Source organism: Toxorhynchites rutilus, chromosome 3, assembly GCF_029784135.1.
Source record: "Toxorhynchites rutilus septentrionalis strain SRP chromosome 3, ASM2978413v1, whole genome shotgun sequence".
NCBI classification, from domain to species: Eukaryota; Metazoa; Arthropoda; class Insecta; order Diptera; family Culicidae; genus Toxorhynchites; species Toxorhynchites rutilus.
In genome coordinates this window covers 176375933-176398148 of record NC_073746.1, presented here as the reverse complement: position 1 = coordinate 176398148, position 22216 = coordinate 176375933, and the positions used below count along the sequence as shown (strand labels likewise).

General features: G+C 39.7%; 1 protein-coding gene across 4 annotated transcripts in view; it reads right to left on the bottom strand.

The window, feature by feature from the left end:
* The window catches only part of LOC129776253 (tribbles homolog 2-like), a 106872-nt gene that overhangs the window by 65132 nt on the left and 19524 nt on the right, over positions 1 to 22216 (bottom strand). For all 4 annotated transcript variants that reach the window (XM_055781794.1, XM_055781796.1, XM_055781797.1 and 1 more), the window contains exon 4: positions 21138 to 21298. In XM_055781794.1, the coding sequence (XP_055637769.1) occupies positions 21138 to 21298 (161 nt within the window). The remainder of the gene's footprint in view (positions 1 to 21137; positions 21299 to 22216) is intronic.

The window sequence follows — 22216 nt, the reverse complement described above, 5'->3', positions numbered from 1 at the left end:
ATTAATAATTACAGAAACAAAAATCCAAATTTTACGCAAAAGTAATATTTTTCAAAGAAAACTAAATCATAAGATTCAATTTGATATGTCGAACATCCGAATTGGAAAAAAATGTTTTTTTCGAACCATCGGCTAACTTTGAAAAATCATATCTCAAAAACGAAAAAATAGCATCTCTGATATCGAGATATGTTGTGTAAAAAATCCTCAGCTTTCAAGAAAAAATATAAGAATATATAGCGCCCTCTAGTCCAAAGCCACGAAAACAATAAAAGAATGACTACAATCAATGATTACGAAAATAAAATCCAATTTTTTTTCGCAAGTTCTATATTTTTAAATAAAAGTTCTATATTTTTAAATAAAGGGCTAGTGGCTTCAATTTGATATGTCGATCAAATTTATGTGATGTTATCAAAAGTTATGAATTTTCTAAAAAAAAGGAATTTTTGGAAAAAGTGGAAAAATATATTTTTTCGGACCGCTCCCTAATGAAAAAATAAAAAATACTGGTCTATGGTTTGCGATAAAGAACAAATCTACCACTTTTCACGAAAATCTGAGAACCACTATATCGGTTTCACATGGAATGGCTGCATAGATATAAATATAGATCAAATTTCAAAAATTAAAATAGAACGGTTATTTGTCGGGTGATAGCTCTCGGATAGCTGTTAATGTAAATGTCGATGAAAAATCAATTTTGTGGAGCCAAAATCAAACAGAGTTTCGGAACAATCGAAGACAGTCGGGGCAGAATCGATATTTGGGCTGATTCTGTGCGGAATTCGCTGTTTCACTGCCGCCATATATAATTACATCTGATTAACGGTTAGAGAATGTTGGTCAAGGCTACCCCCATAAACATTGAGAGACTTACCACCGACCATCTCTCGTACTGACTGCCTGACCACCGTTGCAAAAACCAACGGAAAACAATTGCCACAGTTCTTCTCAGCTCGATTCTCGATCACGGCCACATCACGGCAACCGCACCGAGGGTGGTTGTGTTGATTGGCTGCATCGTACCAGCTAGCGCGCAAAAGTTGGAATATGCTAATACCTCCAATCTGGTCGGGTCGACGGAAATTAGACAATGATGAGTGTAGCCCTCACGCAGCGCGCAACAGCAACTATTTCAGACCGTTGCCCAACCGTTGCACCGGGAGGTCATTGAATACAATAGCAGCAGCTAGCTGCTAGTTGGCTTTGAACTCGATCCACTTTGGCCCCTTTTTTGTAACCAAATTCGGCAGCGAATTGGGTTATGAAGCGGAGGCAATTGTTAGTGTTCCCACTGAAGCCGGGGGTTTTAGGAACGTGATTTACCACTTTCACGCGAAACAATTGGAAACTAGGTTAGCTTTCTTCTATTCATCTATCCGAACATGCGAGGTTAAATCGTGTTCTTACTGCACTCAAATCTGCATAAGTAGGGTTTCTATAGTGATAACGCAGAACCAGTTTATTCCCTGGAATATAATGGGATACTTGAAGAAAAAATCTTCCCCTAAAATTGTCATTGCTTTCCTGCTGCGCAAAGGATCTGTCCCTTGTCTTTCAAGCAATAAGAAAGAAAAGCGTGAACTTATAGAAAACGTGAATCGAAGGGCGCATGTGAAAGTGAGAATAGTTTCATATCCGAATCGTATCAAAGATTTGAAAACGAAATTTCTCAACACCAGACATTTTCGATTTCGAAAAACCGAGTTGAACTTGAACTTGGACGACATAAAGCGCATCTGGCAATTATCCGATCACCAAGGTTGCGTATAATTTCCTCCCCAAGCTACGAAGCGGCGAAGGAGCGGTGTTGTGTTGACAGATGGCCTAGATTCGATGGCTACACCACACATTGCGTTGAGCAGCCGCCACACCATTTCGTCGTTGTGGCTTTCGCTGCCGCCGACACTTCAAAGGTTATGTTGACATTGAAACAGTATAACAGCATTTACATTTAATTACACATCCGCCGGCCACCTTACCACAGTGGGTCCTCTTCCATTCTCTACAGCAACGACAACCACAGCTTTCTGAAGATTGTGGTGTATTCCGTCATTGGAACACTTTTTTTTGAGTGTATCATGTTGCCTGCACGAGAATTTGAAATTCGACTCCAATGCCTAGAGCTCTGAGAGAGCTAACAAACCTCCGCGTATAATCAACCCGACCGTGTGGTTGGTTGTTGAACATAGATAGAGTCGCGTCACCGAAGACGAATACGCGCACGATCACACGATCGTGCTGTAGCCTCCTCTATCGGCGCCCCACTCGGATAGACACGATAGTGTACACGACTCGAAGTTGCTGGCGGCTCCGACGACGGTAGTAAATGAGTCGGCCGCGGCGGCCTATACAAATACAGCCGCCGCCACGCCGATGTGGAAGTGGGAAAAACCAAACAGAAGGAAAAACGTTTTTATGTGTGTTTATGTTTGTGTTGGCGGTTTTTCGCTTCGCCTTTCGCAGAATGACATTGAACTTGATTGCTGCTGCTGCTGAGCGAGCGAAGTCGATACATCACGTCCTCCTCCGTCACACAACAGGAGTCTTTGGGGGGCTTGACAAGGCGGGAGTCAAGCGGACAAGGAAGGGGTTGTGATGAATATATTATTCATCTGCGATCGCGTATTTGCCAAGCTGATTAAGCTAGATGTCAAGGAGGATTAAAATGGCTACTCGTTGTAGAAAATCCAGAACTGTGGTTCGGTTCAATGCATTGAGATAAAATTATTGCTTGCACCGCGAGTCGAAAACGAAACTTGCGTGGAATGGCGCAATAGTTCCATATCTGTTCAGGGATGCCAGATTTTGGTTTGCGGTTGAGGTTTTTTGAATCCACGATTTTTTTTAATTTTTTCATTTCAACAAATCAAAAGTCATTTCGCGAAAATAATGAAACTGTTCCATACAGAATGGCTTTAATAACGAGTATTCGAATTATCGCGTTTGTAGCATGAAAATTACACTTGTCTTCAAACTAGCAATTTTTTTCGGCCAAAAGTAGCTGAAATCAAGGAAACTGTGTTGAGTTGTAAATTGAAATTCAGCTCAAATTTATTGAAAACCTTGTCGAAGCTGAAAAAAAAATTTGTTCGAATTTGTCTTACAAATTTAGGCAAGTGCGAAACTAGGCTTCAATGTTGCTTAAATTTTTCTATGAACCACACACATTCACTGGTATTTCTGGTATCGAGCTGAAATTAGTAAAAAACATTGAATTTTATCTCACATTCAACTAAGTTCTACATAACTGGTTGATATTTACCCAATTTTTTTATAATAAGCCGAAGCCAGTTTAGCTAATTGAATTGTGTTGTTTTCGAATATTTTTTTACCGAAAACTTTGCCTGGTCTAATCTGTCATTTTTTTTTCTGTCCTATGACTTCACTCAGGTTCTTCGATGTTACTGAACTGAAATTCTCTTATATTTGATTTGATGAACATTGTTTAAATTTTGTGGAAATAGGACTGGTATTTTTAGAAAATTCAAAAAGAACTTATTTGCACATTGAATGAAATTTACCACTCCTAACCCGAATTCTTAAAAAAAACATGCAAAACCAGTTTGCCATTAACTGGTTTAATGTTTTTTTTTAATGTTTTGGAATGACTGATTTTTTTTTCGTTTGAGATTCACTCTTGTGAATCGTTTTCGTTAATGTCATTCACATTCGATTACGAAAACATGCGAATCTGTCAAACTATCGTCATCCAGTGACAATTTATTATCTACGATTGTTTTTCATGATTGGTGAAACAAAATCATTCCAACCGCAAATAAAGTATAAACAGAAATTCGAAAATTATTTATTATCCTGCAGCAATAGCAGACTAGCTTAATTTTTTCTTATATTTTCTATCGATGTGAAGTTGAGCAACAACTTTGATATCTTGATGCAAGCATCTTGACTGTCTTGTTCCAACTTTTAACTTTAAGGGAATTTAACCCGATGGTCATCCGTCCCTGCCTTTTTGATGTGGACAGAGACAACTGTCAAAGCAACAAAAATTCATATTATTTCGCAGCAAAAACGTGGGAAATTCTTTCGCTTCTTCGTAAGTGATCCCGCGCTTCGTTCTGATTAGTTGGCGAAAAAAATAAAATTCGTGCAAACTTTTGGGGGGGGGGGGGGGTTTCGTAGTCTAATTGGTTGCGTGTCCGCTACTAAGCGAACGATCATGAGCTTATAACTCAGGGCTCTCAATTCACCATTTTAGTGTGTTATATGAGCTACTACGTCATCATGTGACGGTAATCACAGTCCCTCACCGCTCACATTACGGTCTGCTGCATCTGTAATTGGTACTATTAATAACACAACAATGGAAGCCTCATATCAACAGTCCCGCTGTGTATGGTCCAACTATGAACATTCGAACAATAGGAATATTCTCACGCCGAAAAACATGTGTATCGATAAGATAGGAATACTCTTACGCCTAAATGTCTACTGTGTAATAGATAAAAATGTGTATCGATAAGATAGGAATACTCTTACGCTAAAAATGGCTACTGCGTTATATTACGTTATATTTGGGTATACAATAAAATTATCGTTAGATAAAAATGTACAAGAATAAATTCGGCTCTGTTACAACTGAATTGCTGAATGAGCCTAATGAAATCAATAGATGAGATAAAAAAATTGGACAACAAGCTTTAGCCATTTCCTGATATAAATTTCAAATCGCCCGGAAGTCAAATTTCCGAAAATCATTTCAATCGAAAAAGTGTGATTTACAGAAGCAATTGTACCCCAATTCAAACAATTCCTCAAAAGTCCCTCATATGAATTTTTTCAGTAGTTATCGTTTTTGAGTTATATCGATTCATAAAAAAAATCACACGAGCTGGTGTCCAGTACACAGCCGTATTGTTAACCTAGAACAATGAAACTTTTGTTGGCAATAACAAACTTTATAGAAATTTGTATTACAAATATTTGGTAGCACTGACAAAAGCCGGTGAATGAAGGCATGTACGATTCGCAAAGCAAACAAAGTCAATCTTAGCTAAGCGTGGAAACACACTAGACGGCTCTCCCGCGCGATTCTCGCAATGACAAGTCGCAGCAGGAGCTCGATGAAAAACACATTCAGCGGCTTTCGACGGCTTCACTAGCGGCCATTATCATATTTTTATAGACGGATGCAAGACGAGTCTATGGTACAAGGTACAACTGTTTGGACAGTAAGCGGATTAGAGGGGAGGTATATAAAGACAGAATGGTGGAAAACGGAAGAGGGATGTTTACCTGAGCGAGAGGGAGAAAGAAGTTGATCGCACACGTCTGAAATATTGCATTTCTCGATAATTTGGGTAGTATTCGAGAATCCGCAGCTACATGACCGCAGAGTGATTTTCACGTATTGGCTCACCGATAGTACATTAACTATTACCTTGCTTCATGTGCACCGCATAAACACTAATACTATCACAAAACCGTTGCGGCGCATCATCTCCATCGAGCCACCGCAGAGAATGAGGAACCTTACAACAGTGACTTTAGAACCGGCCGTACCCGCTCCGCCTTGTGTGTTTTATCTCATTCACATTCCATTATCGAGGCCCCGCGGCGGTCTGTCATTGCAAAATCCGCGCGGGGAAGCCGTCCAGTGTGTTCTTACGCTAATTGTCAAATTAACTCTCAGCATTAGCATACACAGTTCAAAGAAAAATCGATCCCAGGAACACAATTTACTAAAGAAATAACCCACACAGTATACTGTGCATAACCTTTCGCAAAACGGCAACAGAAAATCTCAACCGAATCGGTTGTGTGGTGGCGGGGAGGTGACATTTTTCAACCGAAAAACACAACTCTCACCTTAGAAAAATACATTATTTACATCCGGCTTGACATGCGCTGTACTTTGACTCCACTTTTAACCCGGAAACAATGCATGAAAGCACAAAAAATTAATGATCGATCGGATAATGTCACCTAATGGCCCTAAAATACTGCTAAATTTACACGAGCTCTCTTCCGGCAAAAAAAATAATATAAAAATCAGTTTGCTTTTAATTATTTCAGATATTACTATGCATCGTACTTTTAGTCTTTAGTGGAAGTTTTGTGGCTATGCTTGCTTTGTGCATATTCTGAAAATGCGTTCTGAAGCGAAACAATAGAGTGGAGAAAAAGAAACTAGAGTGAGCACAATATGCATATGATAATCGTTTTCTTCATTTCCTTATTTCCCTTGGATAGAATAATATGTACGGTGGATAACTACCATTGTTTTTGCAGAGGTATTGATGTGTTCAAATCGTATTTCGCTGCTTCTTTAGTCGCTCCTTTTGGTCGGCACATTTTGATTCTATGATTATGAAATCTTTATGAAGATTACGAAGTGCGCTACCAACTTCGAGATGAGTTAATGCGATATTCGTCATACGAAAGAAAGACTAATACTTTCTTCGTCAAAGTTGTAGTTGTTGACGACACAGAAAAAAACGAAAGAAACAGGTAGTAGTTTAATTTGATGCATTGCATATCCGAAACCTCATAGACATCATGTTTGTGTATAAACTTGAACTTGGGCAATACGAGACCACACGCAACCGAACATTTTCCGATTGGTTCACAGAGTTTAGGGACACATCGTATAAACCATGCACGTATGCGAATGTCTTTATGTTAAATGTTACAAAATTTTCCAAATCAATCTGAAGTTTAGATGAAATTTTATTTTTCCTGTCAACACAATATGCACTATGCGCGAATATGCACCAATCAGAATGGAATTGTAATTGTTCTGATGTTGAATTAGATGAAATCCGGATTCAAAACTCCAGGATAATTCGGAAATTCTAGAACACACAAAAATACAAAAAAAAATGACAACAGACAATACAAATTGGTAGCGCAATAGGGGTACATTCCACCTCGTTTTTTTAAACAACTATTAAATTAAAAAGGGAAAAATAGACGGGCGGTGTACAAAACATGATCGCATAGTCAACGTAAGACCACGGAATCAATGCCGGAGAACGATTTGCAAAGCAGGAGAACTCTCAGCATTAACATTTACTGCACATTAACAGCTCGCTGTCTAGAGCGACACGAACACTGGAATCACGAAATTTATATTTATATTGACGCATGGAGTGATGTTACATTTGGGTGACCGATACACAATCGAGCCCTACACCTTTCTGTCCCCCGTTTGAAAATCAGATACATTTGTCTGCGGATCCGTATGCTTGTAAAAATTCCAATCTATAAGTTCATGAGTACCACCGTATTTCTGGCATCACTGCCTCTGTCGCTCTGTTTTAATAGCTCATTTATTCAAATTTACGACCCCACCTCCGCAGATGCAGCTGAACAAATCGAGTTTCTTGGTCGACAACAACAACAAGCCAAGTCATTCTGAACGAGCAACAAGTCTGACTACGTGACGATTTGGTTGTGTTCTTTCAGAAATGATAACGCCACCACCACCACCACCACCACCACCGTCCGCGGTCCATAATGAATTCAACTTGTTTAAACAAGACGACCACGACTCGGACGGACTCTGTGTGGAGACTATATAAGGAAATCTTTACCAGACAAAGTTTAAGGTGAATGCCTTAGAACTTCAGATTGAAATGCCAATGAAGGACTTGGTGATATTAACATTGGGTCTGAGTAGTATTGAATGAATTTGAAAGACGAAAAGACAGTCGAAACCGGAACCACGACGATAAAAAATAGCGACTCATTTTGTAGAAAAATTCGAACGATCATTCGATTTCGAAAAAAATAAGCGTGAAATTAAGGATGCTCTATCGTTGACTTTGTTATTAATCAAACACTCTCGGGACAACAACTCCTGACATTTTGCGGTTCGACTTTTTTTAACCATCATTAAACGAAAGTTTAGATCCATTTATGTTCCGTATCCTCGATATTTGATTTGTTCTCCTGTATTTTGTTTTTTCCAAAACCTTTGCGGAAATAATGCAAATTTCGGCATGATTTTTGTGTGGTGACAACGCTTGACAACAGGATTTATTAAGCGTTGTCACAACAAAAAACCACAAAGCGTGTATTAAGTTTAACTCTGCAGATTGTTTACCTTTTGTTATGTCAGGTATTGTCCAGAATATTGCCCGCTTCCTTTCAAGAGCCTCCTTCCTTTTCCAAGGAGCCATTCTTAGATTACGTCACATTTTAAAAGGGACCTCGTGGAATGTTATGCATTATTAAGTCTAGGGCACATATAAGTATAGAGCAAACGTGATAAAAATGGGAGACGTAGGACTAATTTTCACTCATCTTAGGAGTACTGAAAAACTATAAACTTTATTGAACGATCTGTACACCCAAAATACATTTTTTGCACGTGTTTCAGCATCCCGATTTATTACATTAAATGAGCTTAAAAATAACAGAAAATCTGTTACTCTCCCATACTGGTATAGCATTTGTATAATATATAAGCTATAGCAATATAAGAGCAATATGAGCGAGCGAAACAAGGGACAAATAAGCACGCATTAAAGCTTTTCGCATACTTTGCAACACACACGGACCAGACCGAGAAGGATCTAGATTCACGTTAATGCTCTCGCTTTCACTCTTAGAAACTCAACTCTATTTATTAATTCCACCCTTCAGCACACGAAAAAGCATTTTTTTTTTCTGCCGAAGACGAAATGTTTTCTGCCAACGCTAGTTTGGGTGTAGTTTTCCTGCATCTTTCTAGAGGAATTTTCCAATCCGTTCCCGCATTGCCCGCAATACCTGGGGGTTCTACAACCAATAGAATTAGAAGACTACTATCTTTCCTTTGGTATGTCATGCGATTTGAATTCAGGACAAAATTTGAAAACACTTTGAAATGAGATACAACAGTTTGGTATGACTACGGCAATGTTTTACCTAAAATCACAGGAGCAGGTATTGAGATTATGCGGGCCTTTTCTAGCTTTGTCAGCAAAGAAGCAGCTTTCAAAGCAAGACCCTGCTGGGTCTACATTGGTATGACAACTCTGTTTGTTTACTGTGAGAAAATAAAAAAGCAGAGCTTTTCTTTTAAAGAACCCAAACAATGCATTTTTGAGACAAGACCTAAGTTTTTTCAAATACTTCTTTTTCATAGATTTCGACTTAAACTTAATTCTATTGAACAAGCATGGTTGAACAAGTGCGGATTAATTAAGAAAAAACTAAAATCTTTGTACCTTAATATATTCTAAAAACGAACCAGGGTGTTATAAATCAATTCAGTAGCGTTATAAATTTTCTCCCAAAACTTGATTTCAAATTTGGTTTACCGATGCATAACCTCGTGGATTGAGTCTGCATAATTCTAGTGGTAAATTCCGTCACAGTTAATGGCCCCGAAAAATAGAAGATACAAATGCATATCTTCTTCCCATTGTGGCACGTGTGTTTCACTGCTTTAATTCGTTAATTATAACAAGCGTGGCATAATAATCAAAGCACACCAGACGTTTTTCTTAATTTATGAACAACAAGAACCCTCCGAAAAAAATGACTCGAAGCTCGTTTCCCCCCTGTAATTCTGGGTCAACGCGTGTGCCAACCACGCGAGTCAACATGCGAAGCCACGCGAGCGTAAACTCATTGAACGCTTAGAATGCTACAAAATTTATGGACCCTCCTTTCAATGCGAAAGCGTAAGCTCTGTTTTCCAACAAACAGAAAAAAAAAGCGAGAAGTCATCAGACCATGCGAAAGAGCGCCAAACCTCAAAAAAGAGTGTCTATAAAACGTTCAAAGTGTACCCTTTTTCCCCCTGTGCGTGTAGCTCATTTTCCCCCCAGTGTGACCTTAACCGCGAAACATTGGAAAAACTAGTTCATCACGCTTGCCTAATTTGAGATCGTGCCAACGGTGGCGGCCGCGGCAGTAGCGATTTTACCTTCGGAGTTAGAATTGGTAATTGAAATAACAAATCGCGGCACCGGTCTGCTGAAAGCGGCTCCAATACCTTCGGAACTAGCTCATCGTTGAGGCGGCTTGTGACGACTACTTCCATTTTGCCTCTTAAAACTAGCCGATTGGCAATTCGGCTAACCACCATCGAGTGTGTGTGTGTGAATGCGGGTTAATTTATAGCAAACCGAACCGCCGGAACCTTGAATCGGTGGCTCAATGAATCGATGTCTTTGTAGATGTGCACAAGCTTTTATTTCGCGTACTTCATAACCTCATTATCGCTCTCTAACGACGATTATTTGGTTCCTCTTTTAAGTAGACACCGTAGACTAAGTCTTCTCCGAATAATGATAGTGTAAGCCCTAAGACAGCGCTAACCTATCGCATCTGACCATGGGCAAGCGGCAATGGTTACATAACTTGAAATTCGAATTATAGTCTATCGCGTGAAGTTCAACCGAAGCACGTTTCTACTAACGAGCAAAATAGCAGCAGCAGCCCAAAAAAAACTCGGTCAATCTCTGCAGCTACAGCTTTCAAGAATCTTTGGAGCCAGTTTGATCTAATTGACCGACACCAGCTACGTGAGCCGTTCAGATCACAACCCAACGCTAAAATGTCTCCATACCTCCTCTCTCGATATCCTTCAATGATGTCGACCAGTTTTGCCGCCGCCGTCGCTACTGCTGCGGCTATTGCAAGGGTAATATAATACGAGAAGAAAAACAAACTGGTTGCCGAGCACGTGTTGCAACGTTGACATTGAGAGAACTGGCTGAGTGTCTGAACAGCGAGTTTTGCGCCGAGTGCTCGACTATTCTGCTCTCGCGTTTTTTTTTTGCCCATTGAACAAATGTTGGCGGCGGCGTGGAAACACATTCACATGCGAATCGTAGCGTCGGCGCGGCGGCCTGCGCAAACATCGAATGCAACATCACATTGTTTGGAATAGCGACTATGGTTGTGTGGTCACAGCGAACAAACACCGAAATTTCGTCTTTAAACTGATCTCTATTTACAGTGTGTGCCACCGAATGAACGTTGGGAAAGGTTCGGAAGATTTCGTCGGTCGGCACAATGCTACACATGGCGCAAAAATAACGTCGAGTGATTCATCTATTCGGGTGTTTTAACAAGTCTTGAAGACGATCCACATCAAGCGTGTTCAAAATATGCATTGACAAATGCAAAATACGATTTTTGAAGTGCTGAGATTGACTGAGAGGGATCTAGCAGAAGCCCTAAGGACTTCATTAGGGAGTAAGAGCAATATGTTGACTGAAATTTCGAGTTTCAGAAAGTAAGTAGTATAAAGAATGGATTGTACTCAGAAAAAGAACATCAAAACGATTTATATCTCTAAAAAGTATGTCTCAGTATACATATTAAAAAATATTTTTTATCCAAAACTGAAAAACGAATAATTTCTGTGCTATATTACATGAACATAAAACATTTCAAAGGAGACGTTCAGAAATTTTTGCACAAGTCATGGACAACAACAAAACAAAAGTCTGATACGGAAAATGGCTTCTACTCACAAAAAATATAAAAATAAAAAATATAAAAAATATAAATATTAGAAGAAACGCTTGTGTCTTAGGACAATAAATTTTATATGTTTTGTATGTATCGTAATGCATCGAAATCAGGACATTTGCGCGCTTACGATGATAATTTTAGCTACTAAAAATATTGACATATCATAGCATGAAAAATTACCGTTCATATAGAATAAGAAGGTTTTTATGTAAGTTTAGAATCACAGAATTCCATAAATTCATGTTATATTTGTTCAAAATTTGTAAATTTGTTCATTGTGCCGTGATTTTAAATCCGGACACTTTTGATTTTAATTATTTGCGGTCAGAATTAATCTCGCTTGAAAGAGATCCTTTTATCTTTACATTTTTTTTATTTATAATGATACTACATCCCATTGAGAGATTAGATCTTCTTCACAATTTTTCGCCAATAATCCCGATCCATGGCTGCAGTTCTCCAACTCCCGGCTGCACCGATTCTTGCCAAGTCCTGCTCCACCTGGTCCAACCACCTCGCTCGCTGGGCTCCTCTCCTTCTTGTTCCTACCGGATTCGATGCGAACACCATCTTTGCAGGGCTGCTGTCCGGCAATCTTGCAACATGCCCTGCCCATCGCACTCGTCCAGCCTTGGCGACTTTCTGAATGCTGGGTTCGCCGTAGAGTTGCGCCAATTCGTGGTTCATTCTCCTTCTCCATACTCCGCTTTCCTGTACACCACCGTATTTTGTTCTGAGCACTCGGCGTTCGAAAACTCCAAGCGCTTGTGAGTCCTCTTCAAGCATCGTCCATGCTTCGTGCCCATAGAGAACAACCGGTCGAATTAGGGATTTGTACATGGTACACTTCGTACGGGGTCGGAGTTTGTTGGACCTCAAGGATTTGCGGAGCCCATAGTAGGCTCGACTTCCATTGACAATGCGTCTTCGAATTTCACGGCTGTTGTTGTTGTCAGTTGTTATCAACGAGCCAAGGTAGACAAATTCCTCTACCACCTCGAGCTCGTCGCCGTCGATCACAACACTACTACCAAGAAGAACTCTGTTGCGATCAGTCCCTCCTGCTAGCATGTATTTAGTCTTAGACGCATTGATCCCAAGCCCAATCAGCTCTGCTTCGTGTTTCAGTCGGGTATACAAGTCGGCTACCGTCGCATGTGTTCTTCCGATTATGTCCACGTCGTCGGCGAAGCAGATAAACTGACTAGATTTGAAAATCGTGCCCCGCATGTTGAAGCCCGCTCTCCGCATAACACCTTCCAGCGCCACGTTGAAGAGCAGACAGGAGATTCCATCGCCTTGTCGAAGTCCCCTGTGAGTCTCAAATGATTCCAACAGCTCACCTGGGATCCGCACACTGCACCGCACACCGTTCATCGTTGCCTGAATCAGTCTTGTCAGCTTTCGGGGAAAGCCGTGTTCGTCCATGATCCTCCATAGCTGTCGTCGGTCGATTGTATCATATGCGACCTTGAAGTCGACGAAGATGTGGTGTGTAGGGACCTGATACTCGCGGCACTTTTGGAGGATCTGCCGCAGTGTAAAAATCTGGTCCGTCGTCGAGCAACCGGGCATGAATCCGGCCTGATAACTTCCCACAAATCTACTTACTATTGGCGATAGGCGGCGGAAGAGGATCTGAGACAAAATTTTGTAGGCACCATTCAGGATTGTGATGGCCCGATAGTTCCCACAATCCAACTTGTCGCCTTTTTTATAGATGGGGCAGATTACCCCGTCCTTCCACTCCTCCGGTAGCTGTTCTGTGTCCCAGATCCTGACTATCAACCGGTGCATACACTCTACAAGTTTTCTCGGCCCTCCCTTGAAGAGCTCCGCTACGAGGCCATCCTTACCAGCTGCTTTGTGGCTCTTGAGCTGATTAATGGCCTCCTTAACTTCACCCATCGTCGGGGGTGGTACGTCGTCGTTGTTCATTGCACCGGTGTAGTCCTCCTCAACGCCGTCTAGGTCTCCTGTCTGCGCGCTGTTCAGGTGTTCATCGTAGTGCTGCCTCCACCTTTCGATCACCTCGCGTTCGTTCGTCAAGATACCTCCTTCCTTGTTTCTGCACATTTCGGCCCGCGGCACAAAGCCTTTGTGCGAGGCGTTTAGTTTCTTGAAGAACTTCCGCGATTCTCGAGAACGATAAAGCAGCTCCATCTCCTCACACTCTTTCTCTTCCAGGCGGCGCTTTTTTTCCCGAAAGAGATGTGTTTGCTGCCTTCGTTTCAGTCTGTATCGTTCCACGTTTTGAGGAGTCGCTCGTTGCAGCATGGCTGCGCGTGCTGCATCCTTCTCGTTCAGGAGCGCTCGGCACTCGTCGTCAAACCATTCGTTCCGTTGTCCTCGTTGTTCATACCCGATGACGGTCTCTGCTGTGCTGCTAATTGCTGATTTTAAGGAGTTCCAGCATTCATCGAGGGGAACAGCATCCAGTTCGTCTACCCCCGGTAACGCAGCTTCAAGACGCTGCGAATATGTTGCAGCAACGTTCGGCTCCTGTAGTCGTCGTAAGTGGTACCGTGGTGAGCGCTGGTGTCTTATGTTATTGACGACTGACAGTTTAGAACGCAGTTTGACCATCACCAGGTAGTGGTCTGAATCGATGTTAGCGCCACGATAGGTTCTGACGTCGATGATATCCGAGAAGTGCCGACCGTCGATCAAAACGTGGTCAATTTGTGTTTCTGTTTGCTGTGGTGATCTCCAGGTGTAACGGTATTGGAGGCTGTGCTGGAAGAAGGTGCTACGTATGGCCATGTTCTTGGAGGCAGCGAAGTCGATAAGTCTTTGGCCGTTTTCGTTGGTTCGCTGATGGGCGCTGAGCCTACCAATTACCGGTCTGAATTCCTCCTCCTGGCCGACCTGAGCGTTCAAATCACCGATGACGATTTTGATGTCGTGTTTTGGGCAGCGATCGTATTCCCGCTCTAGCTGCGCGTAGAATTCTTCTTTATTGTCATCGGTGCTAGCTAGATGGGGGCTGTGGACGTTGATAATGCTGATATTGAAGAAGTGGCCTCTCATCCTCAATCTGCACATTCTCTCATTGATCGGCCACCAACCAATCACCCGTTTTTGCATCTCCCCCATCACGATGAAAGCTGTACCCAGCTCGTGTGTGTTGCCGCAGCTCTGATAGATGGTATATCCACCATGGAACGATCGCACCATCGAACCTTTCCAGCACACCTCCTGCAGCGCTACGATGTTGAAATTGCGGGCTCTCAATATTCCCGAAAGAATTCGGGTACTCGCAAGAAAATTGAGAGACTTGCAGTTCCATGTTCCGAGTTTCCAATCTCTAGTCCGTGTTCTTTGCGTGAGTCTAGTCCGATTGTCCTGTCTCGAATTTCTTTGTGAATTTTCCTGTGCGTTTTATTTTTACGGATGGCTTGCAGGGCCTGCACCAACCCCCTGTCTCGCCGGAAGACCGTCGTGCACAGCTCTTTTTAGAGTCCCCGCTGGCACGAAGACAGTGATCAGCCGCCCCTAACATGGGGATCAGACGCTGTTTTCCATGGTGAACAGACGCTCGGATAGGCCCCCTTCCCTGTCAGCATACGACCAAGATCCCACCGGGGTTGGTTACCCGATCTTCACTATGGTTACTCGTACCTCAGCCGGCACCACGGGGAGGTAGGGATAGGTGTTACTGGACAGGAAGCTAAGGACCACGAATGGGGTCTATTTTATGCCTGCAGGTACGCGAAGTACCGATGGTACGCTTAGTCCAGTCATTTACCAGCCAATCTTTACATGCTAATAATATTTTGTTTATACCGAGTACCGTTACACCGTTGAATAAAGTATTTAGAATGATTCCTTGCTGTGGTGGCTGAGAGCAGACAAACGACCGCAAAGGGTTAATTCCGGACACTCTTATGCAACTCCTTCAATAAAAAATTTAATCTTTTAATTTGATCCGCCGTCCGGATTTAAAATCATCTTCTGAATGTGCCTTTCATTCCGAACAAGGGGTTTGTGAAACACAAATATTTGTTTTGGTTTTTGCCATTCTTTAGTCATTAGTTTGGTGCAATGCTTGACAATACACTAAATTGATACAATAGTAACTATCGTTCACATTAATTCAATATGCAAATATGGTTTTGGTTTGATATTGAATGTAATAAAGAGTGTCCGGCTTCAAAAGCATTACTGTAATAACGAATCTTGCAATATTAGGTTTTATAATGAATTTTTGTAAATTGTTTCTAGAATAAATTTTTGTACTAAAATTACCCAATCGAAAAGAAAAATTCAAGAGACGAATATGAACAAATTTAGTACAATGCTTGAATTCTATTCACAAAAAAATATTAGAATAGTTAAATCCAAAAAAAAGAACTTACAATAATTTTAATGAGTATGCAAATAGATTCTACTCTGAAAAATATGAAAAAACGATTCATATCTCGCAAAATGTTTTTTATGCAGAAATGTGTTTTACTTTTATTACTTTTGTACTAAATATATCTAACCGTTAATTAGCAAAATATATATACATATATACTAAATACATAAAATGGATTAGACTCATAAAAAAGTGAAACAGTTTAAATCTGCGAATAAAATCCATTTCGTACTAAAATTTCATAAATCATATTATCATTACATCAAATCACATTAAAATTGGAAAAAAAGTATGTTCAGTATGAAAACGGTTTCTACTGTAGAGAATATATTGAAAATATAAATTGTTCGAAAGAGGATTTTATGATAATAAATACCATTGAATTTTTCTAGCTGAAATATGAATTGATTTCCACTGTCTCGCAATTTTTCTTAAAAAAAGGTAATATGACTCATATTTGCAAAAAAAAAATAACACTACTCTAAGAAGTTTTATCTTAGGATAATACAATTCAGAAGATTATAACACAACAATGTGAGTTGAACCCATTTTTGTACTAACACAGGTCGGACTCGATTATATACAGACTCGATTATATATAGACTCGATTATATGTGATTCGATCATATACAATTTTGGACTCGATTATAAACAGTTTAAAAAAAAATGTTTTTTTTTGTATTTCAAATATGACTTATTCCAAGAAGAAATGAAACCTTTCAATGTTAAGGTGTAATTTAAATGACTACTACATGTACAGTGGTGTAAAAGCCGTGATTATTGAAGATTTTGCTTGAATTTTCACCAAAAATGAAAGCAACAGAATCGTCTTCCGTAGCGTACTTTTTAATGTAGAACCAGTTTGACGCAACAGAGTCCGAAAAAAAAATTATAACTCTGTCATCACCTCCTGAGAGAATCTGGATGAATTTATTTTTTTTATGTGAGAATGGTGTTTTATGACTTTAAGGGGATGAATCAAAAATCAAACTCCTCTTTTATATTCAAAAAACCAAAGATACGTGCAAAAAAACGAAAAAAATTTTTTTTTTTGACTCGATTATATATAGTGAAAAGAAATCATAAACTGTATATAATCGAGTCCGCGCTGTATAATTAAACTTAAATTAAAAAAAATAGTATTAATGAAACTTCAATACAAAAAGAACTCACAAAAATAGCAAGCCATTTTATACCTTGGAAATGTTTTGTCTTGGAATAATAAATTCTGGAAGATTCATTATGCAGAATTGTGAGAAAATTATCTAAACATTAGAAATGAGAAAGAAAGTATGTTTAGTATGTTATTTTCATCAGCATCAAAAACGTTACGGACCACAAAGACATAAAGTAACCTCTTTGTAAATAGATTGTTGCATTCATTCATCACCTGGCGGCAACTTGAAAAATACGGTGGAATCCGTTCATAATGACATCGAAGGGAGGTCATAATAAACACATGTCATACAAAGCGTTTTGTGAAAAAAAACGTTTTTATGTAAATATGCATTTAAGCATGTGAAGAAGTCCGACTGTTTTACAAAGAATTTTATATGAAAACTAATCTTCGTTGTGTAAGGCGGTAGGTCAATAGAAGCGGAGTCATAATAAACAGATTCTACTGTATGTTAAAGTAGAGTTTATTTAATACAAAAAATGGATTATACTCACAAAACAGTATTACAACAATTTATGTCTCGAAAATGTTTTCTTAGTAATTTTTTTTTTGAGATTTATTATGCATAGTTCTAGCTAAAATCCAATTTTGTACTCAAGCACTTAAACATTGAAAATTATAAAAATATATAAGTATATATTTTTTTAAATTTTCAATGTTAGTACTAAAATGTACTAAAATCAGCCATACGTAAATATTTTCAAAATGTACGTATAGGTGATTACAGCAAGTTTGGTACTAAAATGCCTTATATTCACAAAAAATATGAAAATAATCTCCAAAAAGTTTTTTCTTGGGATGATAAACTTCATCAGATGAAATTTTATATGTAGAAATGTGAGTTATAAGCATGTTGTACTAAAACTATTTTAACATGAATTTGTTTTGCCTTAGAAGAACAATTTTCGTGAAATTTCTTGGTAAGGAAAGTTTTATTCTGCTTCCAAAGAACTCATTCTTGTATTAAAAACACCTAAATATTAAAAATTAAATACATGTATACTGCCGTTCTACGCATAGTTGTCCCATGTTCCAAAACCAGCAACTGAGAAAAACGCAATCAAAGTTTTCTCGCATATTTGTCTACCAAAAGCTTTAAGCATTTCAATTTAGCAATACACCGGGTTTTTAAGAAGCACTATACTATTGTTAAATGAAATGTGATGAGATCCCCTCACTGAATCAATCAAGCTTGATAACTGGTTTAAAAATTCATGGTGGGACTGTTATGCCTAGAATGTCAACATGGGACAATTGAACTTGATGTTGTTTTTTGATATACTGGGAACAAACAATATTTTGTTGTGTTTTTCCGAAAGATTATGCATAGAAACATAGTTCTATGAACAAATGAATGATCTGCAACACCTTCGCAGAATATAAATCTCATTGTTATTAGACATTCGCAAGCAAGGTGTACACGTGTTCCGGTAATCTTTTCGTGTTCCGGTAATTTTTTCAAAATTAGTTCGTTCTTCCAAATCAGAAATGAGTGCATTAGCCCTGCTGAAAGTGTGACATGAAATTCTTGTACTTGAATCGATTTATTCGATATGGATTTACAAAAAAGACATGGTGGGACAGTTATGAATAGAATATCAACATGGGACAATTGAGCTTGATGTTGTTTTTTGAAAGCTGGGAACAAACTATATGTTTTTTTGTGTTTTTCCGTAAGATTATGCATAACAACAACGTTTTATGAAGAAAAGTGAAAATCGTCAAAAAGTAACATGGGACAACTATGCGTAGAACGACAGTATACCTCGTATACGAAAATATACCTAAAATTGTTTTATCTTCGGATAACAGTTTTCATACGGTTTCTTGTGCATAATTATGTTCCTAAATGATCAAAGCATAAAAAATTAGAAATTATTAACACATTGCGGACCGAGTTTTCTCGTGTTTTGCGTTACGGATGGATCACAAAATCACAAAAAAGTGCTCCCTTGGCCGAGTGGTTAGCGTCACAACTAACATGCCGGGTGTTCGGGTTCGATTCCCGTTCTGGTCGAGGGAATTTTTCGTCAAAGAAATTTCCTCCGACTTGCACTGTGATCACGCGTATTCTAGAGCTTGCCACTCAGAATGCATTCAAGGCGTGTTACTTGGCATAGAAATCTCAACTAAGTACTAATAAAAATGACGCAAGTAATACTACGTTGAGACGGCGAAGTTCCTCTAGGAACGTTAGTGCCATTGAAGAAGAAGAAGAAGATGGATCACAAAATAACCCGTGTTTTCTACACTTTAAGATTAAATCCTTTTGTTTGCCAAGAATCTAACAAGGCCTACCGATGACTCGCCTTCGTCTCATCCACATCGAAGGAAACGATCTCATTCGTGGAATCTGAACAAATGAAGCGTTCAAGTTTGCTTCAAAACGCGCGGTCCCTAATGTGTTAAGATAAGTTCAATACACGAAATCGGTTCCAACTAACAATTCTATATGAAACAAATGTTATTAAAATTATTACCCAGAGATACACCTTTTCCCAACTATAAATCGTAAATACTTCTTCCAAATTGATCATTACACGATTACTCCCGATGTTTTGCTTCCAGTACAATTTGCATTGAGTTTTTTTTTCATTTTCTTGAAACTTTGATCAATCGTGTAACAAAGCGACTAAGCATGTCAATTAGAATGTTCAAAGGACTAAACAATTGCTTGCTGACGTACTTCTCGCTTATACTTGTCCGGCAATGCTTTTTGTTGGGAAAAATTGATGGAGAAAATATGTTTTCTTCGAGAAAACAATAATTCCAAACTGTTTATAGTTTTTTTGTGAGCCGTCATTTTTACTTCGTTCATTCAAAACAAGAGAGACGTCTCAAGGCTAGAAAACTTCTCACTGGTATATCTCCATGTATTTATTTTCCACGCGTTTAGAGGTCTCGCACTTTCAAGTTCTTTCAAGATTGTTATTGGATTGGATATTGATTCCCAGCGTTAAAACAGATATAAATCTTACGGATAATAGATCGGCGGACCCGATGCAGTGTAAGTTTAAAAAAAAAAAAGCTTTTTATATGTGTTTGGTTTACGTTGTTTCAATTATTTTCTACAAACCTCAAACAGCCCGGATAAATCCACCGGAGTAACAAACAAGCGCATCTATTTTGGAGCCCTTGAAAATAAGGCTCGATAGGTGCTTCATTTTGCCGATAACTGCAGATCTGTAAAGAACCGGGGCGACGTGAGGAAAACTGTCACAACTTTGCATCACCTCTTATGGCAAACCGACACCAAGAACATTGTTATTGTTCGCTACAATCAACAAGCGATACTGAAACAAGAAATCTTCCGCAATATTTGCATTTTTACAACAAAGCAAGCAAGCAACGCAGGAAGGTGACTTTTGGGCTGAACTAGAGTTGCCAGACAATACCCGAAAGCCACGCGACTATGCGCACACAAAGCAATAATAACAACTTCAATCAAGGACCGAATATTCCGTCGCTGCAAACCATTGTCCGGCCCAACACACAGGCTTAAAATTCAATTTACCTAGGGCTTGCGTGAGCACTCATTCGTTCGACTCATAATTTATCAAATCCCATAACCTTCATTTCGGGGGCCTGCTGGCGGCGGCGGCAATTGTTTTGCCTGTGCTCATTTTGCAGTTTTTATTACACAGACAGACCTATCAGAGACAGAGACAGAGAGAGGTCCGAATTAATGTACACAATCCAATTACATTTTGAGCGGAGGGAGGTCACCACCATGTCATACCTTATACGCGACGGCCTAACGAGGGGCCGAAATCACGCGCACCTAGTGGCTCGTTGCTCAGGGGCCCTGCATCTCAGTTTTATGGTGTTTGGTCACCCCGTTGTTAGAGAGAAAAAAGCATGCGCGCGCTGCGGTTTTTTTTCGCGATTGGGTAAATAATTTGAGTAGTATACTATACACATTTATTCAAATTTAGGAGTGCAGTCGAGGGGGGATTGCGAAAATATAACCGATTCACACCACACTGACTACTCGAACGACGCCCCACACAGCAAAACGTTTGGCAAGTCTGGTGAGTCAAAAGTTATTTTTCTCAGCGGATATAGGGCCCGCGAATTCATGGCGCGTCATACATAGACTATTGAGTAATTTTGATACCCAGATTTGACACCCTGATTCATTGGGACAACACCACATACCTTTCACTGTCGGCAAACACGAACTTCCGCAGCTTGAGATCACGCAACACGATACCCTGCTCATGGCAGGTTTTAACCACCTCGCACATCTGACGGAAGAGTCGGCGTGCTTCCGGCTCCCGCAAGCGTTTCCGAATGCGCACGTGCGAGTGCAGATCGCCCTGGAAAAAAAGGTGGAGAGAAGGTGAGTATTTCTAAGTCCAATATTTGTCTCTAATGTTGGTCTTTAAATTCGATACAATGTTTAGATGTTTCGGGAAATTCCCAAATTCGCATGCTTCTTCCCCACTTTCAGCACTTAAAAGTATCCTCAATTTCTGAAGCAACATCAGCTCCTAAAGTAAAAGTATCCCTATCTTGTCAGCTATAGGCAGTTTCATCTCTAGCGGCTGGTATACTATGATATACCATGAGATGTAATTTCATCGATCATTCTGCATTGGCTGCAGGAAAACGTCCAACTACCTATGGTATGTTTTTAAGACCCTAATCCCATTCAAATACGAACCCTTGCTTCTCCAAAAAATCATACCACCGACCACTCTACACGCGATATTCCTCCGGGAGAGCTATTTTTTCATTCTACACAATCTCTACTCCAGTGCTAAAACGGGATTCAGAATATAGGTACGAATAGAATTACCTGCTTCGGCAAGAATATCCTGAGCTTGAGCTTGGGTAGACTTTAAGCTTCGTAGTTGCTCTCGGTGTTTAACCTGAACCGACCAAATATTCGCGATTATTATGGAAGGGATAATTGCTAATGCGCTGGAGTATGGATCAAGTTTCTCTGTGGTAAGTGATGTGATGATGTGAATTCTCAATCACTCGACGAACAAAATCTCTAAAATTGAATGTATTCCAATACGCGACGGTGGAGTATTTCCATAGGCATCCTTAGAAGGTCACCGAGTCAACTTCTTTTTTTATATCTTCGAAGCATGACTCATACAGCATTGAATCTTTTTTAAAATCTTTAGATATTTCAACACGCGGCTCCTTTATTCGCTCTGTTGAGACTGTACATTTTATATTTTAGCTCCTATTTGCTCCTTCATGTTTCAATGGCGTACTATAGT